Here is an 18,224-nt window from a genome sequence, read left to right as displayed (position 1 = left end):
GTATTTTGATTTATTGTGGTTCATGAGCCACAATGTCAAGCAGGAATAAAAACAAAGAGGATGAAGTTGCTTGTTTAACCTGACGGCTTGTGATATCAGCCAGGAGTCCCCGAGGGGGCATTTCCTGCCATTGAGGCGGTGGATCTACCTTTCCCCCCCTCTGCGCCCCAACACAGGACATGATTTACACTTCCACTATTTATCTGTGCGTCTCAGATGGTGAAACACAATATCCTCACAGCAAGTTCCTCGCAGGTCAGCGAGGCTCGAGGAGGGAAAGCAAGACACGCTCCTGCCAGAGTTTCAAAACCATGACTAGCTGAGATAGGTATTTTTGACAGGACTGTGAACATATTACTTTATGAACATCACGTTGCTCCATCACGTTGTGGGTGTTGTTGAGATTACATCACCTTTCAGTTACCTAAAATGGAGAACATTTTGTGATTTTAAGGCTTAAAAGAATTCTTCACCTACAAATTGACCTGTACATCAATAACTCACCCCTGTTCTTCAGAAGACTACTTCATTCAACAACAGCAAAACTAAATCAAATGATCATCATGAACGTAAACAACCAACATGGCTGTTGCTAGTACTCACAGACGTTAAGCTAGCAGCTTGTGGACGACTCCGGTGACGGACAATAAGTGCACGGTCAGAATATGTGCACGCTGAATGAGACGACTGATTACAGTTCTGTGACAGCCACAGAGCATTTGATTCATTGATTGCTGTCAGGATGTAATGAGAGTTATATCTAGAATATCAAAAATGTTTTTGAAAAAAATCACCAAACCTGGCTATGAAGGAAAGTTGTAAGGAAACTCATAAGTTGTACTTTTACTAAGTGTGTGTGTGTGTGTGTGTGTGTGTGTGTGTGTGTGTGTGTGTGTGTGTGTGTGTGTGTGTGTGTGTGTGTGTGTGTGTGTGTGTGTGTGTGTGTGTGTGTGTGTTACATAATGACCAACCACTCCCTCCCTGGAGGGGATGTGCGCCATCGGAAAGGTCATGGTTGGGCATGTGCTCTGTGTGTCCACTGGTGCCACCCATGACATAGCAGCAGAGCTTACTCAATTCCTCAGGGTGTGGGTGGCACAGGGCGAGTGATAAACTGAAGTGTCACTCACACTTGTGTCTGTGTGCATGTGTGTGTGCGCGGGTGAGAGTGTGTGTGTGTGTGTGTGTGTGTGAGAGAGAGAGTTCATCCACATGCACACACATGGAGCCTCCGTGCGCCTCTGTGGCTGTGTGTGCAGATAGGATTATGTGCATGTAGGTGTGTGAGAGAAAGAGAGAGAGGCCACTGGTGAATTAACCTCAGCTCTCCTTCCCTTCATCCTCATCCAGGACATGGAAAACACCTCCCTTTTCCTCCTCGCCTGGTGACAGCTCTTGTACTTTAACGACAATAAAACTTTATGTTCGGTGAACTCCTTTGTGGAGCAGTCAATGCTAAAGGTGGATGGTGTAACACGGCTAATAACCCAGTGTATCGTAGCGCATTACGAGTAAGCACAAATGACACATTTCAGACTCATCATTCTCTGTAGCACACAGATGAAAGGAACTCTTCGTGGTCTAGAACAGGGCTCTTCAACGTTTTTCAGGCCAAGGACCTGATATCAAATAGCTTTTGCGGCTCCAGACAAATTTTATTCGGTGAAAAATAGGGTAAAACGGCTCTTTGGATAGTAAAGGTTGCCGACCCCTGTAAGACAAGGCAAGGCAAGTTTATTTGTATAGCACATTTCAACAACAAGGTAATTCAAAGTGCTTCACATAAAACCATTAAAAGCATCAAAACATGAGGCAAAAGAAAAGGAGATTTAGAAACAATTAAGAACATTCATTGCATTAAAACAATTTTTTTTTTTTTAAACAGTGTAAGAAATAAAATACAGTAGTAAAATGCAGGAAATTGATTAATATATTAATTGAATGTGGAACCTTTTTGCCACTTTTCATTTCTTTCAGTTTACTTTCTAAATCCCCTCGTAACATGTTCCAGATATGTGGAGAAGAACTACGGTGTCGGAATTGAAAACGTGAAAAGGTGAATGGCCCCAATCTAGAGCCTGTTGTAAGAGTAGCATTTGCGTGAGCGAACGAGTTGGCAGCGGGGCTGAAGCGAGTTAGCTTAGCTTTGAGGATTTCAAGTGAATGTACAGTGGAACGAGTTGGCAGCGGGGCTGAAGCGAGTTAGCTTAGCTTTGAGGATTTCAAGTGAATGTACAGTGGAAGTCGCAGTTTGTGCAGAAACAAATGCTGCTGCTCATCCAGACCAGCAGAGGTTTCCCGCGTTTTGTTTTCCGGTCCAGGAGAGCAAAACAACAGTGCCCACTCTGTGTTTTCCGACCACAGTAGAGAAACAGGTTGGTTTGTCTGTTCTTTGCTACTGTAGAAACATGGCGGCTCTGTGAAGAGGGCCCGCTCCGTATGTAGATACAAACGGCTCATTCTGAACTAACGAACACACATCTCTGCCAATACATCCCCCTAAATGTTCCACACTCTTACTTTAAATCTAGTACACGATGCAGTCACTACCTTGCCTCAGATATCCCTCATGTGCGCACTTATTTTGGCACCACTGGTTTCAGGTACTATGCATCTTTTAAAATGGAATGAACTGCAAACGGCCCTCGAGCTGTAGGGTCTTGCATTGACTTTGATTTCAAAGATTTACAGCACACTTTCATTCCACCTTGTCACATCGTCAGACTCTTTGGCAACACTTTCTTATGCACTGGGTCGCCCGGCGCACAGTCGCAGAAAACACGGGGTTAGCGTTGTGAAGTCACACAAAAAAAACTAAACCTAAAAGAGTTTAGGCGACAAAACCACTGAGGTAGGTTACGGAAAAACATCATAGACTTAAAATAAGTACGTAAACTGAGTAAAACGTAAACAACGAAACGCAAGTAGAGGAAACACGTCCCAAACATCACTAACTTCAAAATAACTCCGGTCTCCTGGATAAAGTGTTTGTTCGACCCTTCGGCCCTGTGTGTGTGTGTTTTTTAGTTTTTTTCTACTACGTCATCACGCTCTCTGCGCGTTTTCTCTGAGCCTCTAATAATGACTTCGATGAGTTGACATTGTGGTTATTTGGAAGCCCGATGCGTCTCATACAGACGTTAAAGGGTGCCTTGTGTGTCGTAGCGGATGGGGAGGGGCGTGATAACGCGTCAGTGGGAATGACAACGGGCTGAGCTTTATTTACTGGTGTTTTTTACGATTCTTGGAACAATTTTTAATTCCATGTTACTGTCTGATTGTGTCCTTGTGAATGTTTCTTGTTCTTAACCTCAATGAGAATGAATGAACAATATTTTAAAAAGCTGCGATAGCTGTTTTGTATTCTCTGGCGCTCCGACTATCGATTTCAAACCAAGACTGTGCTGAGGATGTTGTCAGTGGCGCTGACACCAGACCTCGTCAAAGTAACTGCGCCCAGTGAAAACACAGTGAAAACACAGTGAAAACACCGTGAAAACACCGTGAAAACACTGTGAACCCCCCCCCCCCCCGGGTAAACTCAGCGTGGGCACTGAAGCTAGATATCAGAGAAAATATTTACGGAGACCGACCGGTCTGGTTTTTGTCGCCAAGCTGACTTTGTGTTATGGTTAAACAGAATCGTGTGTCACTGTATTGGATCGTAACCGTGGCGCCCGCTGCTAGGCGTCCTAGCCAAGATCGGAATCTTAAAGTTCAACGTTCGAGACTCAAATAAAAACACTGATTATTTTGTTTCTATAACGTGAACAAAGGGTTCCCATCCATGTACGCCTCTGTCACATCCCCTCCACCCCATTCCATCCCACACCACCACGCCCCTTTAACGAGTGGACTGAAATAACATTGAGCCTCCCTACCTCTTTGAATTGTGGGTAGTTCTTCACTGTGGCATACATGTCTTTAATCACAGTTATAAGTCCGTTTTTTACGTCTCCGAATACAGATTTTGTTACAGCGGACAATCATTTACATAACAATGTTCTTATGGTTCTACACTCTACTGCACTGAAACATATGTTTCATCTCCCATTACACTGAGTCACTCTGTGTCAATTTGGGAGGGAATCAGTCTGTCACATTCCTTCAAATCTACTCGACCAAAACTCCGGTTTACGTAATGCACCTTTAGTCACGTTTTGTTTCTGCACCAAGGGGCTGTGGGAAGTGTGTCCAGCCCTCTCGTTCCCACTTCCTCTTCCTGTCCAGTCACTTTGCCCCCTGGGGAAAGTGGAAGGCAGCTCTCTTCCTCCTTCGCCAGCCCCGCCGATCTGAGGGAAGACGTTGAATCGTTTCAGGGTGATGATTGATGAAGATTGAACATAAGTCAGACAATTGTGTCTCTGCCTCAACAGTTATTATTGTACTTTCAGGAAGTTTGTATCCGTGCGTCAGTGTCTCTTCGGGAAGCAGTGCTTTAATGTTTCTATTATTAAGTTCATTGTAAATTGTGCTGTTACTGGTGATTTGTTCATGGTAATCAAGAGAAATGACATCGTTTTGGAGTACCCCAGCAAGTGAGGCAAATGTTCTTTAAGGTTGCGTTAATAGGTTATTTTTTGGAGACTTTGGGGTAATGGTGCTCGCTCAAAACACAACATTGACACATTATCACCCTATAAAGTTGATATGGCTGATGTGTTACTCATTTACATGTTTAGCAGACACAGCAGTCTCTCGTCTTAGTTGCTAATCTGACTTTAAATAACAGCAGGGGATCTTCAGAAATATATCTCCTTGCCCCCAGAGTCGATGGGTTCTGAGATTGAGTCTCTATCTGTTATGGGTGCTACAAAAGCAATGACTTTATATTGTAGATGTAGAGGCTGTTGGTATAGTTTAAATGAAGACATGAATTCATTTTGTAATTCGATCAGCAGTTATTGTATGTGTAATCTTTATCTGTAAAGTAGGTATAAAATACAAGTAGTGGATTAAAGAGTGCAACATTTCCCTCTGAAGAGAAGATCTAAAGCTGCAGCGATCTGAAGTATGTAGAGCCGTATACACTCCCTCAAAGTCGACTCTTTTGTTACTTTGTGTGCAGAATGTCATTTAAATCATCTTTTACCCCAAAAATGTCTATGAGATGTTGACTTTAATAACCAACATTATTTGACCACTCAACAGAAAAACTCCCTGTTCCCATCAACGTATTTTAATCGGCTCCTTTTTCTCTTGAAGCCCACTTAACCAGCCTTCCACTAGCACAATAAAGAAATACAAGGGTCACGGTATGAAGTGCCACTGATGATAAACTGGATTCTGCCTCTCAACACTGATTCATCTGCAGCCGGAGTTTCTAAATATGAAATATCTCATGTCAAACTGTGACATTGTGGAGCATATCACGATTCGTTCTTTGCTTAGCATATTTTTGACAGAGTATGTACTTAAATAAGGAAGAGGCACAAACAAAAACAACAGGAAAGATTCTACATGCGAGAGTGGAGAGATGTTTGTCTCTTCCCTGGAGGCTTTACTGGAATATCATCTAAATCTAGAAAACTCATGGGAGAGGATTATGGGATATTGTCTGTCCCCCCCCCTCCTCTCTTATTAAAAGTTACCATGTGTGTGCCCTCTGTCATTGAATGTGTGTGTGTGTGTGTGTGTGCGTGTGTGTGTGTGTGTGTGTGTGTGTGTGTGCGTGTGTGTTTTGATGGGACAGTCTCTTTGCGATAAGGCTTTTGGACAGCGGGGGAGGGAGGGTTGAGCAATCAGGCCGGGGCTTTAACTGTTGGCCTGGACGGAACTTCCTTCCTCGTCTGGTCCGACATAAAAAAATAGAGTGTGAGGCTTTTATAAATGGGGGGCTATGCTCAGCCTCCAGTCGCTGAATCCGCTTCAGATCGTCGAACACGGAGCTCTACACCACCGCAGGCCACCACTTTTCTAACATCGCCACCATGATTCATTCAACAAACGCGCTGCTCATTTGTGTGGTTGTCCTGTGCGCGCTGGAGGAAACGGTCCTGTCCCAACGCGGACATTGCGCCGCGAATCAGTGTTTCGCATTTTTCCTGGAGCCCAAGGACTTTACAGGCGCACGGAAAAGCTGCAAAGACTCTGGCGGACAGTTGTACGCGTTAGGCTTGGAACACGTAGAGGAGATATTGACTGTCAACGGTAGCTACTGGGTGGAGCTGCCCAGCACAGACACGGCAGCAGAGGAAGCTGCAGCAGGTCTACAAAGCTGCCCGTCCATCTCCGTGACCACCGGACGCAAAAACGAGCTGCAGCGGGAACCGTGCCGTGGCACCCGGAACGGATTCCTGTGCCAGTACAAGTTCCAGGAGCCGTGCAGTGTCTTACAGACAGACGGAGACGTGCAGGTGAAATACACCACGCCCATGCACTTTAGGGCGGACGAATCGGAAACGTTTCCACCAGGAACCACCGCGGTAACGGTTAAGGTTGGCGGTACTTATCCGGAATCGAAGCACGTGTGTTTCTCCAAGGGTTGGATACAAGCTCCCTGGAGCTGTGAGGTGATGTGGGGGGGCTGCGAGCACAACTGCAGCGCCACGACACACACCTGCATCTGTCCCGCGGGGAAGGACCTCCATCACAACAACATCTCTTGCACCACGGGTCCCTGCGAGATCAACCCGTGCACAGGCGAGGGTGAGGAGTGCGAGAACACCCGGGAAGGGTTCAAGTGCACGTGCAGTGATGGCTTCATCGAGGAGGAGGGGGTCTGCGTAAACGTCACGATCTGCCAGACGTGCGAGCACATGTGTGACAAGTTCGATGGGGTTTACCAGTGCATGTGCAAAAAGGGCTTCAGGGTGGCGGCCCACGACCCCACCAAGTGCGATATGATCTGCAACAAGAAGGAATGTCTGGCCAGGTGCGACAGGAATGACCAGGAATCGTGTTACTGCCCCGACGGTTACATCCGAGACTCCCAAGCCGGGAAAAGCAGAGCACCCTTCTGCACCGACATCAACGAATGCGAGATGTGGCATTGCGACCACAAGTGTGAGAATTTTTTCGGGGGTTACCGATGTTTGTGCGATGAGGGGTTCAGGCTGCACCAGGACAGGGACACGTGCGTGCCCATCGAGGAGGAGGACGACGGATCGGGCTCCACTCCTCCTCCGTACCCCACCCCAGCCGGCGCACACCCGGCCGCGGTGCCCTCTTACATCAAGACCGGCAGCGTCCTGGGCATCGGCATGTTCATGGTGCTGTGCGCGGGCCTGCTGTACTTCCTCATCCGAAACGCGGTCAAGCGTTGCGGCAGATTCGAGCTCTCCTCTATCAAACACCCGGACATCGATATTTTCTATCTGCAGCAGGTGACCTCGGAGACGTACAAGAGGTTGTCTATGGACAAACACTTCAAAAGTGACTCATAAATACTTTTAATCTGCTTTTCGACCTTTTGTCTTCTGTTATTTCCTCAAGTCTTGAGAAGTCTTGAGAAGTCTTGAGAAGTCTTGAGAAGTTTTGAACTTTTTCACATTTATTCCAGGAAATTGGTTATTTATCTGTAAAGCTGCCCTCAAGCACACTCTGTGAAGCAGCGATCTGTCCCGTGATATACGGGTGGCCCGCCAACCATTGTCTAATTCACTATGAAAATGAATTGCTTCACAATGGGAATTGTTTTTCTTCTAATGTAAATGCGGTGCCAGAGTTCACAAAAAGCATGAATATATATAATACTCATACAATGATATAATTATGAAAATTATCCCCAAAAAAAAAGTATGTTTCATAAGTTATTAAGTCAGAGTATTCATTGTATCTGATAAAGTAAAGTCCTAGATATTGGACTTGCTTTCTGAATGTTTAGTAGATTTTTGTAGAATTGTTGTTAATTTGTCTTATAAAAACAAACGAGAGGCTGTTACATGGTACTAATAAGTTAGTATTGTTTTTTCTAATTACAAAGCAGTTTCCTCAAAAGCTCTACAAATCCAGCAATGTCAACCTTTCATTTGCAATGTATTTGAAAGACAAGGTTCTCTCACCAGAACGAGCGCTATGTCTGATGTCACTGTGTTGCTGTGTTGCTGTCTTATTACACTCTACTGAGCTGTAGTTAAGTTCTTTAAAAAAGGAAAACAAAAGTGCCTTTGCTCGACATCCTCGTTTTGCACACTTTTGCGTATCTCTTTGTCTGTAAAGTGACATTGTAAACCTTTAGTGGAGATAAAAGGAGCTTTTTTTTGTCAAATGCACATTATTTTTCTGGTGTGGTGTGTGTGTGACTGATGTTTTCTCATTTAATATGTTTTATATTTAGATTTATTACATTTCAGATGTCTGATGTCCTTGGCCACTACTTTTTTTGGGATGCATCGGTTGCTATGGAAACCGTGTCTGATAACTCACAGCAGTGTGTAGTCAGGTGTTACGGGCCATTTTCCACATGCGCTTCCCTGACGGAGATCATCCGAAATGACAAATCCACATTGTGGAATGTCCAAATGTGTATTGACTCAAATAGACTTGTATTTCTGGGGGCATCTCTGGGTTCTCTCTCCAGGTCCTGATTTGGGCACACGATTCCTTCTGTATAACACTGAGAACACTATAACTGTAACTGAATGACATGTTACCATATTCTCTGATAATGCTGTGCTACCACTGACAGTCACATGAGGTTGAATGTTGTTGCCTTTCTTGTATAACTGACGGCTCATGGAGCTTTTATCGGTCGGTGAATATTTCACAATTGAATGATAAATAAAGTTCTGAACACTAAATGTTGGTGTGTGATTCACAAAAGGTTCATTTTCATTAATATTTGTAGTACTTTAATCATTTAGCAAGGGGGACTTGGTGTCACTTAGCAATATTCATAACAGAATAATCATAATTATATTAATACGTGAGGTGAGAGGAAGACATACTGGGGGAGAAAAACCCTTAAATAATAGACGTTCCTTTGCATTTTAGCTGTTTTATTATTTTTCTCTAATTTTATTCAGTTTTACATTTCACTGCTGACCTCACGAAACAGGTTCATTGCAAGATGTTTCACCTCTTCCTTATTCTGCCTCGTTATGAGCTGTGATGACGTTCATGTTCACGTTAATGTCCCAAACAAGTCAAAATGTGTTGGAACTAAGTTCTAAACTGTCAAAGTTTTAACCTCAAGCTAAACTGTATTTAAAGTCTGACCACGAGACTAAATAAACGACTCGTTCACACTTAGTGAAGAGTGGTGTGGGGAGGGGCTACTGCACATTGGGGGCGTTGGGTAGATGTCCCCTCCTCCACTTGCGTGCGCGCGGCTTCGCTGCGTACGTGCGTAAAAGCCGTGCGTAATTTGGGGATGTGGTCCGCTTTGCAGAGGAGAAAGTTTCTGAAGGAAGGGGGATGGGGAGGGGGAGGGGGACAGTGAGCAGCGGAGAGGGCTGATTAAGAGCTACGTCCTTCCTCCGCCAGAGCACTAAACATGGAGTCGGAGGGCTATAAATACGAGCTTGACGTTTTCTCAAACAAACAAGCCTATACACTGCCGGGACGCGCGAGAACATAAACGGACAGCAGCGAGGTTCAAACATGAGGGACGTTACGAGACTATTTGTTTTATTGTTGACTTTCCTGATGGGAAGAGCCGGCGGGATAGAGCCGAGTAACGGGTACTGCATCGGGACCCAGTGCTTCACTGTGTTCCATCACGCCAGCAATTTCACAGCCGCGCAGGACCGATGCATCGACCGGGGAGGACATTTGATGACAGTGCAGTCGTCTGTCTCCCACGATATTCTCTTCATCTTGTTGGGGAACTTGACGGGGCGGTACTGGATCGGCTTACATCTGGCGACCGGCTGCCCGGACTCTGCTGCTGAGCTGAGGGGCTTCCAGTGGGTGACCGAGGACAGCGAAAGCGACTTCTTCAACTGGGCGCTGGGTTTGGACGATAGCTGTTCCTCTCAGCACTGCGTCTCGGTTTCCCAAGAGGACGACTTTCAATGGATCCCGGAACCGTGCGCAGAACACTTGGCCGGGTTCCTCTGCGAGTACCGCTTCAGTGACCCGTGCAAAGGTCTTACGGCCGCGCAGGGCGAGTCCGTCACCTACAGGACCCCCATGGGGTTTGTGGGTGAGGATGTGCTGTCTTTGCCCCCCGGAAGCACCGCCATCCGGATGCCGGCCGAGACCAAATACATCTGCTTCACCGAACAGTGGCTGCAGGCACCCTGGAGCTGCGAGATACACGAGGGCGGGTGTGAGTACAGGTGCGCGGTGAACCCCAAAGACAGGCCCACCTGCTTCTGCCCGTCGGGCCAGACCGTCAACCCCACGAACAACGTCACCTGCGAGGTGATGGGCGCGGACCACCCGTGCGTGGCCCTGCACTGCGCGCAAGCCTGCTACAAAGAAGGAGACTCCTACGCGTGCATGTGCGACCACGGCTTCTTTAAGCTGGCGCAGGATGGCATGTCGTGCGTGGACTTTAACGACTGCCGGGACGAGCGGCAGTGTCCCGGGGAGAACTTCATGTGCGTCAACGTCATTGGCGGGTTCCAGTGCGTCTGCGAGGATGGATACGAGGCGCGCGGAGGCCTGTGCATCGAGGTGGACGAGTGCGCGTCCGCTCCGTGCGAGCACATTTGCGGAAACACTCCCGGCAGCTACAAGTGCTCATGTTATGATGGATACAAAGAGAACCCGAAGGCACCGAATAAGTGTGTGCTCCACTGCGGGGAGGAGGAGTGCGTCGCGGAGTGCGACCCGAACGACCGGTTCCAGTGCTACTGCCCGGACGGGTACTTGGCGGAGGAGAGGGAGGCGAACACGGTGTGCATAGATATGGACGAGTGCTCTTTCTTGTATTGCGATCAGGATTGCGAAAACACATTCGGCAGTTACGTGTGCACGTGCTTTCCAGGATACACGCTTGTTGGAGAATTCAGGTGCGTCAAAAACGGGGGTGGCACGGACACAAACGGAGGGTCGGAGGGCTCCGGAGAGGGCACGACCCCGGGCGTCCCCACGACATCCCCCGCGCCGCGTCCAGATCCGACGAGGCGGCCCTCGGCGGTGTCGGCGGGGGGTCTCGTGGGGATCATAGTGTGCACCGTGTTCTTTATCTTGCTGGTGGTGTTTCTGGCTCATCGCATCCTCAACGGCAGAGGGAAGATGGAGAGCGGCGGCGCGCTCAAAGCCGCGGAGAACGAAGCGCACGGTTTACAACGCGTAACGAGTGACGCTTAAAAAGAAAAAGAACATGAATGACATGAATGTACAGGTGAAGCCTCAAAAACAACCACAGAGACAATGAGGTGACTCAGCAAAAACAAATTAGGGAGACAGGAGTGATGCAACAGGAGACAATGCCACCATGAACTCACGAGACAACAGAAGTATTATACAAAACAAATATGTTTCACTGCTCTTGGAGTACTGGTCTTGTCTGACATTCAACTCAAATACACCAGACGCAATGTAATAAAATATGCCAAAGAACTTTGTTTCGTTATTTTTAAGTTTGTGCATTTAAGTTGTTAAAACAAATGTGAATGAATGCAGCGCTCTGTGCCAGTCTTGCCTCAGACACGGGCCGACTGCCCCCCCTTGTGGAGAAAGAGGAGACCTACAGGTCAACCACATGAATACGTGCACACAGCTCCCTGTTATAAGGAATTAATGTCCTCCTCACACACGCACACTCATTGGGCACACTTTAGCCTGGATAACATGTTAAATTGATATCCGTGGATGGACTGGAGAATAACTTCTAACATGTCACACCTCCCCTGAAAATAATGATTGTGTTTGTACGGTAATAGTTGTTGCAACAGTAGTAGCAGTAATAACAGTAGTTTAGCACTAATAGTAACAGTATAGAAGTGGTTGTAAAGTTCATTTACATTTGAGTTACTAGTACTTTTCTTGAGCCTTTTCTTTTCATGCCACGTTGTACTTGTACTCCACCACATTTTAGAGAGAAATCTACCTAAATGCCGCTTTAGTTACAGATTTTTACATACAAAACATGAATGTGATGTTTTGTGATGACTGAAACCCCGAAGTATACAAGTACAGCTGAAAGGATGAGTTGATAAATCAGTTAGTTGATTATCAGAGAAGTAATTGGCAACTATTTTGATTGTTTAAGTCGTCTTTTGTGCAGAAATAATTTCATGGTTCCAGCTTGCTGCTTTTCCTTTGAACTATTCTTATGGTTTTTGTTTTTTAAATGACGTTCTGGTTTGGACTATTGGTGGGACAAAACAAACAACGTCACGGTTTAACTTTGGGCTTTGGGCAATCGTGACACCATTCTCACAAACCAAATAATCAATTCATTCATGGAGAATCAGCAATTAATCCACAATGAAAGTTCAAAAAGAGCTCCACCTCAACAAACAGTAAATATCCTGCTATTACATTTATGCATGAGGAATAATAGTCCGATATAATTTAGAATAGTACAAGAGTTGCGGGGGACATTTTTCTGCATTTAGTAGCCAACTTGTAATGAGTTAAGTATTCTACATTTTGCATTGCATTACTTGTTACACAGTATTTTTACAGTGGCATTAACAACGTTACTTTTACTTAGGCCTAAGTAAAGAATTTGAACAGCCTATTCCTCCATCATTGGAAGTAGTATTAGCAGTATCAGCCTAGTATTGTAGCAGTAGTAGGATAGTAGTAGTGGTAGCCTTGTATTCTAGCAGTAGTAACCTAGTATTGTAGCAGTAGTAGACTAATATTGCAGCAGTAGTAGACTAGTATTGTAGCAGTAGTAGGCTAGTATTATAGCAGTAGTAGGCTAGTATTGGAGCAGTAGTAGTCTTGTATTGTAGCAGTAGTAACCTAGTATTGTAGCAGTAGTAGACTAATATTGTAGCAGTAGTAACCTAGTATTATAGCAGTAGTAGGCTAGTATTATAGCAGTAGTAGGCTAGTATTGTAGCAGTAGTAGGCTTGTATTGTAGCAGTAGTAACCTAGTATTATAGCAGTAGTAGGCTAGTGTTGTAGCAGTAGTAACCTAGTATTGTAGCAGTAGTAACCTAGTATTATAGCAGTAGTAGGCTAGTATTGCAGCAGTAGCAGGCTAGTATTATAGCAGTAGTAGACTAGTATTGTAGCACTAGTAGGCTAGTATTGTAGCAGTACTAGGCTAGTATTGTAGCAGTAGTAGGCTAGTATTGTAGCAGTAGTAGACTAGTATTGTAGCAGTAGTAGACTAATATTGTAGCAGTAGTAACCGAATATTGTAGCAGTAGTAACCTAGTATTGTAGCAGTAGTAGCCTAGTATTGTAGCAGTAGTAGACTAATATTGTAGCAGTAGTAGACTAGTATTGTAGCAGTAGTAGACTAGTATTGTAGCAGTAGTAGACTAGTATTGTAGCAGTAGTAGACTAGTATTGTAACAGTAGTAGGCTAGTATTGTAGCAGTAGTAGACTAGTATTGTAACAGTAGTAGGCTAGTATTGTAGCAGTAGTAGACTAGTATTGTAGCAGTAGTAACCTAGTATTGTAGCAGTAGTAGACTAATATTGTAGCAGTAGTAGACTAGTATTGTAACAGTAGTAGGCTAGTATTGTAGCAGTAGTAGACTAATATTGCAGCAGTAGTAGACTAGTATTGTAACAGTAGTAGGCTAGTATTGTAGCAGTAGTAGACTAGTATTGTAGCAGTAGTAACCTAGTATTGTAGCAGTAGTAGACTAATATTGTAGCAGTAGTAGACTAGTATTGTAGCAGTAGTAGACTAGTATTGTAGCAGTAGTAGACTAATATTGTAGCAGTAGTAGACTAGTATTGTAGCAGTAGTATACTAATATTGTAGCAGTAGTAACCTAGTATTATAGCAGTAGTAGACTAGTATTATAGCAGTAGTAGGCTAGTATTGTAGCAGTAGTAGGCTTGTATTGTAGCAGTAGTAACCTAGTATTGTAGCAGTAGTAGACTAATATTGTAGCAGTAGTAACCTAGTATTATAGCAGTAGTAGGCTAGTATTATAGCAGTAGTAGCCTAGTATTGTAGCAGTAGTAGACTAATATTGTAGCAGTAGTAGACTGGTATTGTAGCAGTAGTAGACTAATATTGTAGCAGTAGTAACCTAGTATTATAGCAGTAGTAGGCTAGTATTATAGCAGTAGTAGGCTAGTATTGTAGCAGTAGTAGGCTTGTATTGTAGCAGTAGTAACCTAGTATTATAGCAGTAGTAGACTAATATTGTAGCAGTAGTAGACTAGTATTGTAGCAGTAGTAGACTAATATTGTAGCAGTAGTAACCTAGTATTATAGCAGTAGTAGCCTAGTATTATAGCAGTAGTAGGCTAGTATTGTAGCAGTAGTAGGCTTGTATTGTAGCAGTAGTAACCTAGTATTATAGCAGTAGTAGGCTAGTGTTGTAGCAGTAGTAACCTAGTATTGTAGCAGTAGTAACCTAGTATTGTAGCAGTAGTAGACTAGTATTGTAGCAGTAGTAGGCTAGTATTGTAGCAGTAGTAGGCTAGTATTGTAGCAGTAGTAGACTAGTATTGTAGCAGTAGTAACCTAGTATTATAACAGTAGTAGACTAGTATTGTAGCAGTAGTAGACTAGTATTATAGCAGTAGTAACCTAGTATTATAGCAGTAGTAGGCTAGTATTGCAGCAGTAGTCGACTAGTATTATAGCAGTAGTAGACTAGTATTATAGCAGTAGTAGACTAGTATTATAGCAGTAGTAGGCTAGTATTGTAGCAGTAGTAGGCTAGTATTGTAGCAGTAGTAGGCTAGTATTGTAGCAGTAGTAGACTAGTATTGTAGCAGTAGTAACCTAGTATTATAACAGTAGTAGACTAGTATTGTAGCAGTAGTAGACTAGTATTATAGCAGTAGTAACCTAGTATTATAGCAGTAGTAGGCTAGTATTGCAGCAGTAGTAGGCTAGTATTATAGGAGTAGTAGACTAGTATTATAGCAGTAGTATACTAGTATTATAGCAGTAGTCGACTAGTATTATAGCAGTAGTAGACTAGTATTATAGCAGTAGTAGACTAGTATTATAGCAGTAGTAGACTAGTATTATAGCAGTAGTGACCTAGTATTATAGCAGTAGTAGGCTAGTATTATAGCAGTAGTAGACTAGTATTATAGCAGTAGTAGGCTAGTATTGTAGCAGTAGTAACCTAGTATTGTTGCAGTAGTAGGCTAGTATTATAGCAGTAGTAGACTAGTATTGCAGCAGTAGTAGACTAGTATTATAGCAGTAGTAGACTAGCATTATAGCAGTAGTAGACTAGTATTATAGCAGTAGTAGGCTAGTATTGCAGCAGTAGTAGGCTAGTATTGTAGCAGTAGTAGACTAGTATTGTAGCAGTAGTAACCTAGTATTATAGCAGTAGTATGCTAGTATTGTAGCAGTAGTAACCTAGTATTGTAGCAGTAGTAGGCTAGTATTGTAGCAGTAGTAGGCTAGTATTATAGCAGTAGTAGACTAGTATTATAGCAGTACTAGACTAGTATTGTAGCAGTAGTAGGCTAGTATTGTAGCAGTAGTAGGCTAGTATTATAGCAGTAGTAGACTAGTATTATAGCAGTAGTAGACTAGTATTATAGCAGTAGTAGGCTAGTATTGTAGCAGTAGTAGGCTAGTATTGTAGCAGTAGTAACCTAGTATTATAGCAGTAGTAGCCTAGTATTATAGCAGTAGTAGGCTAGTATTGTAGCAGTAGTAGGCTTGTATTGTAGCAGTAGTAACCTAGTATTATAGCAGTAGTAGGCTAGTGTTGTAGCAGTAGTAACCTAGTATTGTAGCAGTAGTAACCTAGTATTGTAGCAGTAGTAGACTAGTATTGTAGCAGTAGTAGGCTAGTATTGTAGCAGTAGTAGGCTAGTATTGTAGCAGTAGTAGACTAGTATTGTAGCAGTAGTAACCTAGTATTATAACAGTAGTAGACTAGTATTGTAGCAGTAGTAGACTAGTATTATAGCAGTAGTAACCTAGTATTATAGCAGTAGTAGGCTAGTATTGCAGCAGTAGTAGGCTAGTATTATAGGAGTAGTAGACTAGTATTATAGCAGTAGTATACTAGTATTATAGCAGTAGTCGACTAGTATTATAGCAGTAGTAGACTAGTATTATAGCAGTAGTAGACTAGTATTATAGCAGTAGTAGGCTAGTATTGTAGCAGTAGTAGGCTAGTATTGTAGCAGTAGTAGGCTAGTATTGTAGCAGTAGTAGACTAGTATTGTAGCAGTAGTAACCTAGTATTATAACAGTAGTAGACTAGTATTGTAGCAGTAGTAGACTAGTATTATAGCAGTAGTAACCTAGTATTATAGCAGTAGTAGGCTAGTATTGCAGCAGTAGTAGGCTAGTATTATAGGAGTAGTAGACTAGTATTATAGCAGTAGTATACTAGTATTATAGCAGTAGTCGACTAGTATTATAGCAGTAGTAGACTAGTATTATAGCAGTAGTAGACTAGTATTATAGCAGTAGTAGACTAGTATTATAGCAGTAGTGACCTAGTATTATAGCAGTAGTAGGCTAGTATTATAGCAGTAGTAGACTAGTATTATAGCAGTAGTAGGCTAGTATTGTAGCAGTAGTAACCTAGTATTGTTGCAGTAGTAGGCTAGTATTATAGCAGTAGTAGACTAGTATTGCAGCAGTAGTAGACTAGTATTATAGCAGTAGTAGACTAGCATTATAGCAGTAGTAGACTAGTATTATAGCAGTAGTAGGCTAGTATTGCAGCAGTAGTAGGCTAGTATTGTAGCAGTAGTAGACTAGTATTGTAGCAGTAGTAACCTAGTATTATAGCAGTAGTATGCTAGTATTGTAGCAGTAGTAACCTAGTATTGTAGCAGTAGTAGGCTAGTATTGTAGCAGTAGTAGGCTAGTATTATAGCAGTAGTAGACTAGTATTATAGCAGTACTAGACTAGTATTGTAGCAGTAGTAGGCTAGTATTGTAGCAGTAGTAGGCTAGTATTATAGCAGTAGTAGACTAGTATTATAGCAGTAGTAGACTAGTATTATAGCAGTAGTAGGCTAGTATTGTAGCAGTAGTAGGCTAGTATTGTAGCAGTAGTAACCTAGTATTGTAGCAGTAGTAGGCTAGTATTATAGCAGTAGTAGACTAGTATTATAGCAGTAGTAGACTAGTATTATAGCAGTAGTCGACTAGTATTATAGCAGTAGTAGACTAGTATTATAGCAGTAGTAGACTAGTATTATAGCAGTAGTAGACTAGTATTATAGCAGTAGTAGGCTAGTATTGCAGCAGTAGTAGACTAGTATTGTAGCAGTAGTAACCTAGTATTATAGCAGTAGTAGACTAGTATTATAGCAGTAGTAGGCTAGTATTGCAGCAGTAGTAGACTAGTATTGTAGCAGTAGTAACCTAGTATTATAGCAGTAGTAGGCTAGTATTGTAGCAGTAGTAACCTAGTATTGTAGCAGTAGTAGGCTAGTATTATAGCAGTAGTAGACTAGTATTATAGCAGTAGTAGACTAGTATTATAGCAGTAGTAGACTAGTATTATAGCAGTAGTAGACTAGTATTATAGCAGTAGTAGGCTAGTATTGCAGCAGTAGTAGGCTAGTATTGTAGCAGTAGTAGACTAGTATTGTAGCAGTAGTAACCTAGTATTATAGCAGTAGTAGGCTAGTATTGTAGCAGTAGTAACCTAGTATTGTAGCAGTAGTAGGCTAGTATTATAGCAGTAGTAGGCTAGTATTGTAGCAGTAGTAACCTAGTATTGTAGCAGTAGTAGGCTAGTATTATAGCAGTAGTAGACTAGTATTATAGCAGTAGTAGACTAGTATTGCAGCAGTAGTAGACTAGTATTATAGCAGTAGTAGACTAGTATTATAGCAGTAGTAGACTAGTATTATAGCAGTAGTAGACTAGTATTATAGCAGTAGTAGGCTAGTATTGCAGCAGTAGTAGACTAGTATTGTAGCAGTAGTAACCTAGTATTATAGCAGTAGTAGGCTAGTATTGTAGCAGTAGTAACCTAGTATTGTAGCAGTAGTAGGCTAGTATTGTAGCAGTAGTAGGCTAGTATTGTAGCAGTAGTAGGCTAGTATTGTAGCAGTAGTAGGCTAGTATTATAGCAGTAGTAGACTAGTATTATAGCAGTAGTAGACTAGTATTATAGCAGTAGTATACTAGTATTATAGCAGTAGTAGACTAGTATTATAGCAGTAGTAGGCTAGTATTGCAGCAGTAGTAGGCTAGTATTGTAGCAGTAGTAGACTAGTATTATAGCAGTAGTAGGCT

At 43.0% G+C, this 18,224-nt stretch overlaps 2 protein-coding genes across 2 annotated transcripts; both read left to right on the top strand.

Moving 5' to 3' along the window:
* The first annotated feature begins 5,878 nt into the window (after positions 1-5,878).
* LOC306793142 (thrombomodulin-like) lies at positions 5,879-8,719 on the top strand. The gene has a single exon (XM_079290616.1). The coding sequence runs from the start codon at positions 5,931-5,933 to the stop codon at positions 7,383-7,385; it is 1,455 nt and encodes a 484-aa protein (XP_079146742.1). The 5' UTR covers positions 5,879-5,930; the 3' UTR covers positions 7,386-8,719.
* Positions 8,720-9,029: 310 nt separating this feature from the next.
* On the top strand, positions 9,030-11,442 carry LOC306792966 (thrombomodulin-like). The gene has a single exon (XM_079290358.1). The coding sequence runs from the start codon at positions 9,544-9,546 to the stop codon at positions 11,200-11,202; it is 1,659 nt and encodes a 552-aa protein (XP_079146484.1). The 5' UTR covers positions 9,030-9,543; the 3' UTR covers positions 11,203-11,442.
* The last annotated feature ends 6,782 nt before the right edge of the window (positions 11,443-18,224 follow it).

The sequence above is a fragment of the Melanostigma gelatinosum genome (genome assembly GCF_949748355.1).
Source record: "Melanostigma gelatinosum genome assembly, chromosome: 19".
NCBI lineage: Eukaryota > Metazoa > Chordata > Actinopteri > Perciformes > Zoarcidae > Melanostigma > Melanostigma gelatinosum.
Note: the sequence above shows the minus strand (reverse complement) of the source record. Positions and strands in the feature narration are given on the sequence as shown.

Excerpts from the sequence above, each read along its gene's own strand:
- LOC306793142 (XM_079290616.1), top strand. The coding sequence starts at position 5,931 with ATGATTCATTCAACAAACGCGCTGCTCATTTGTGTGGTTGTCCTGTGC.
- LOC306792966 (XM_079290358.1), top strand. The coding sequence starts at position 9,544 with ATGAGGGACGTTACGAGACTATTTGTTTTATTGTTGACTTTCCTGATG.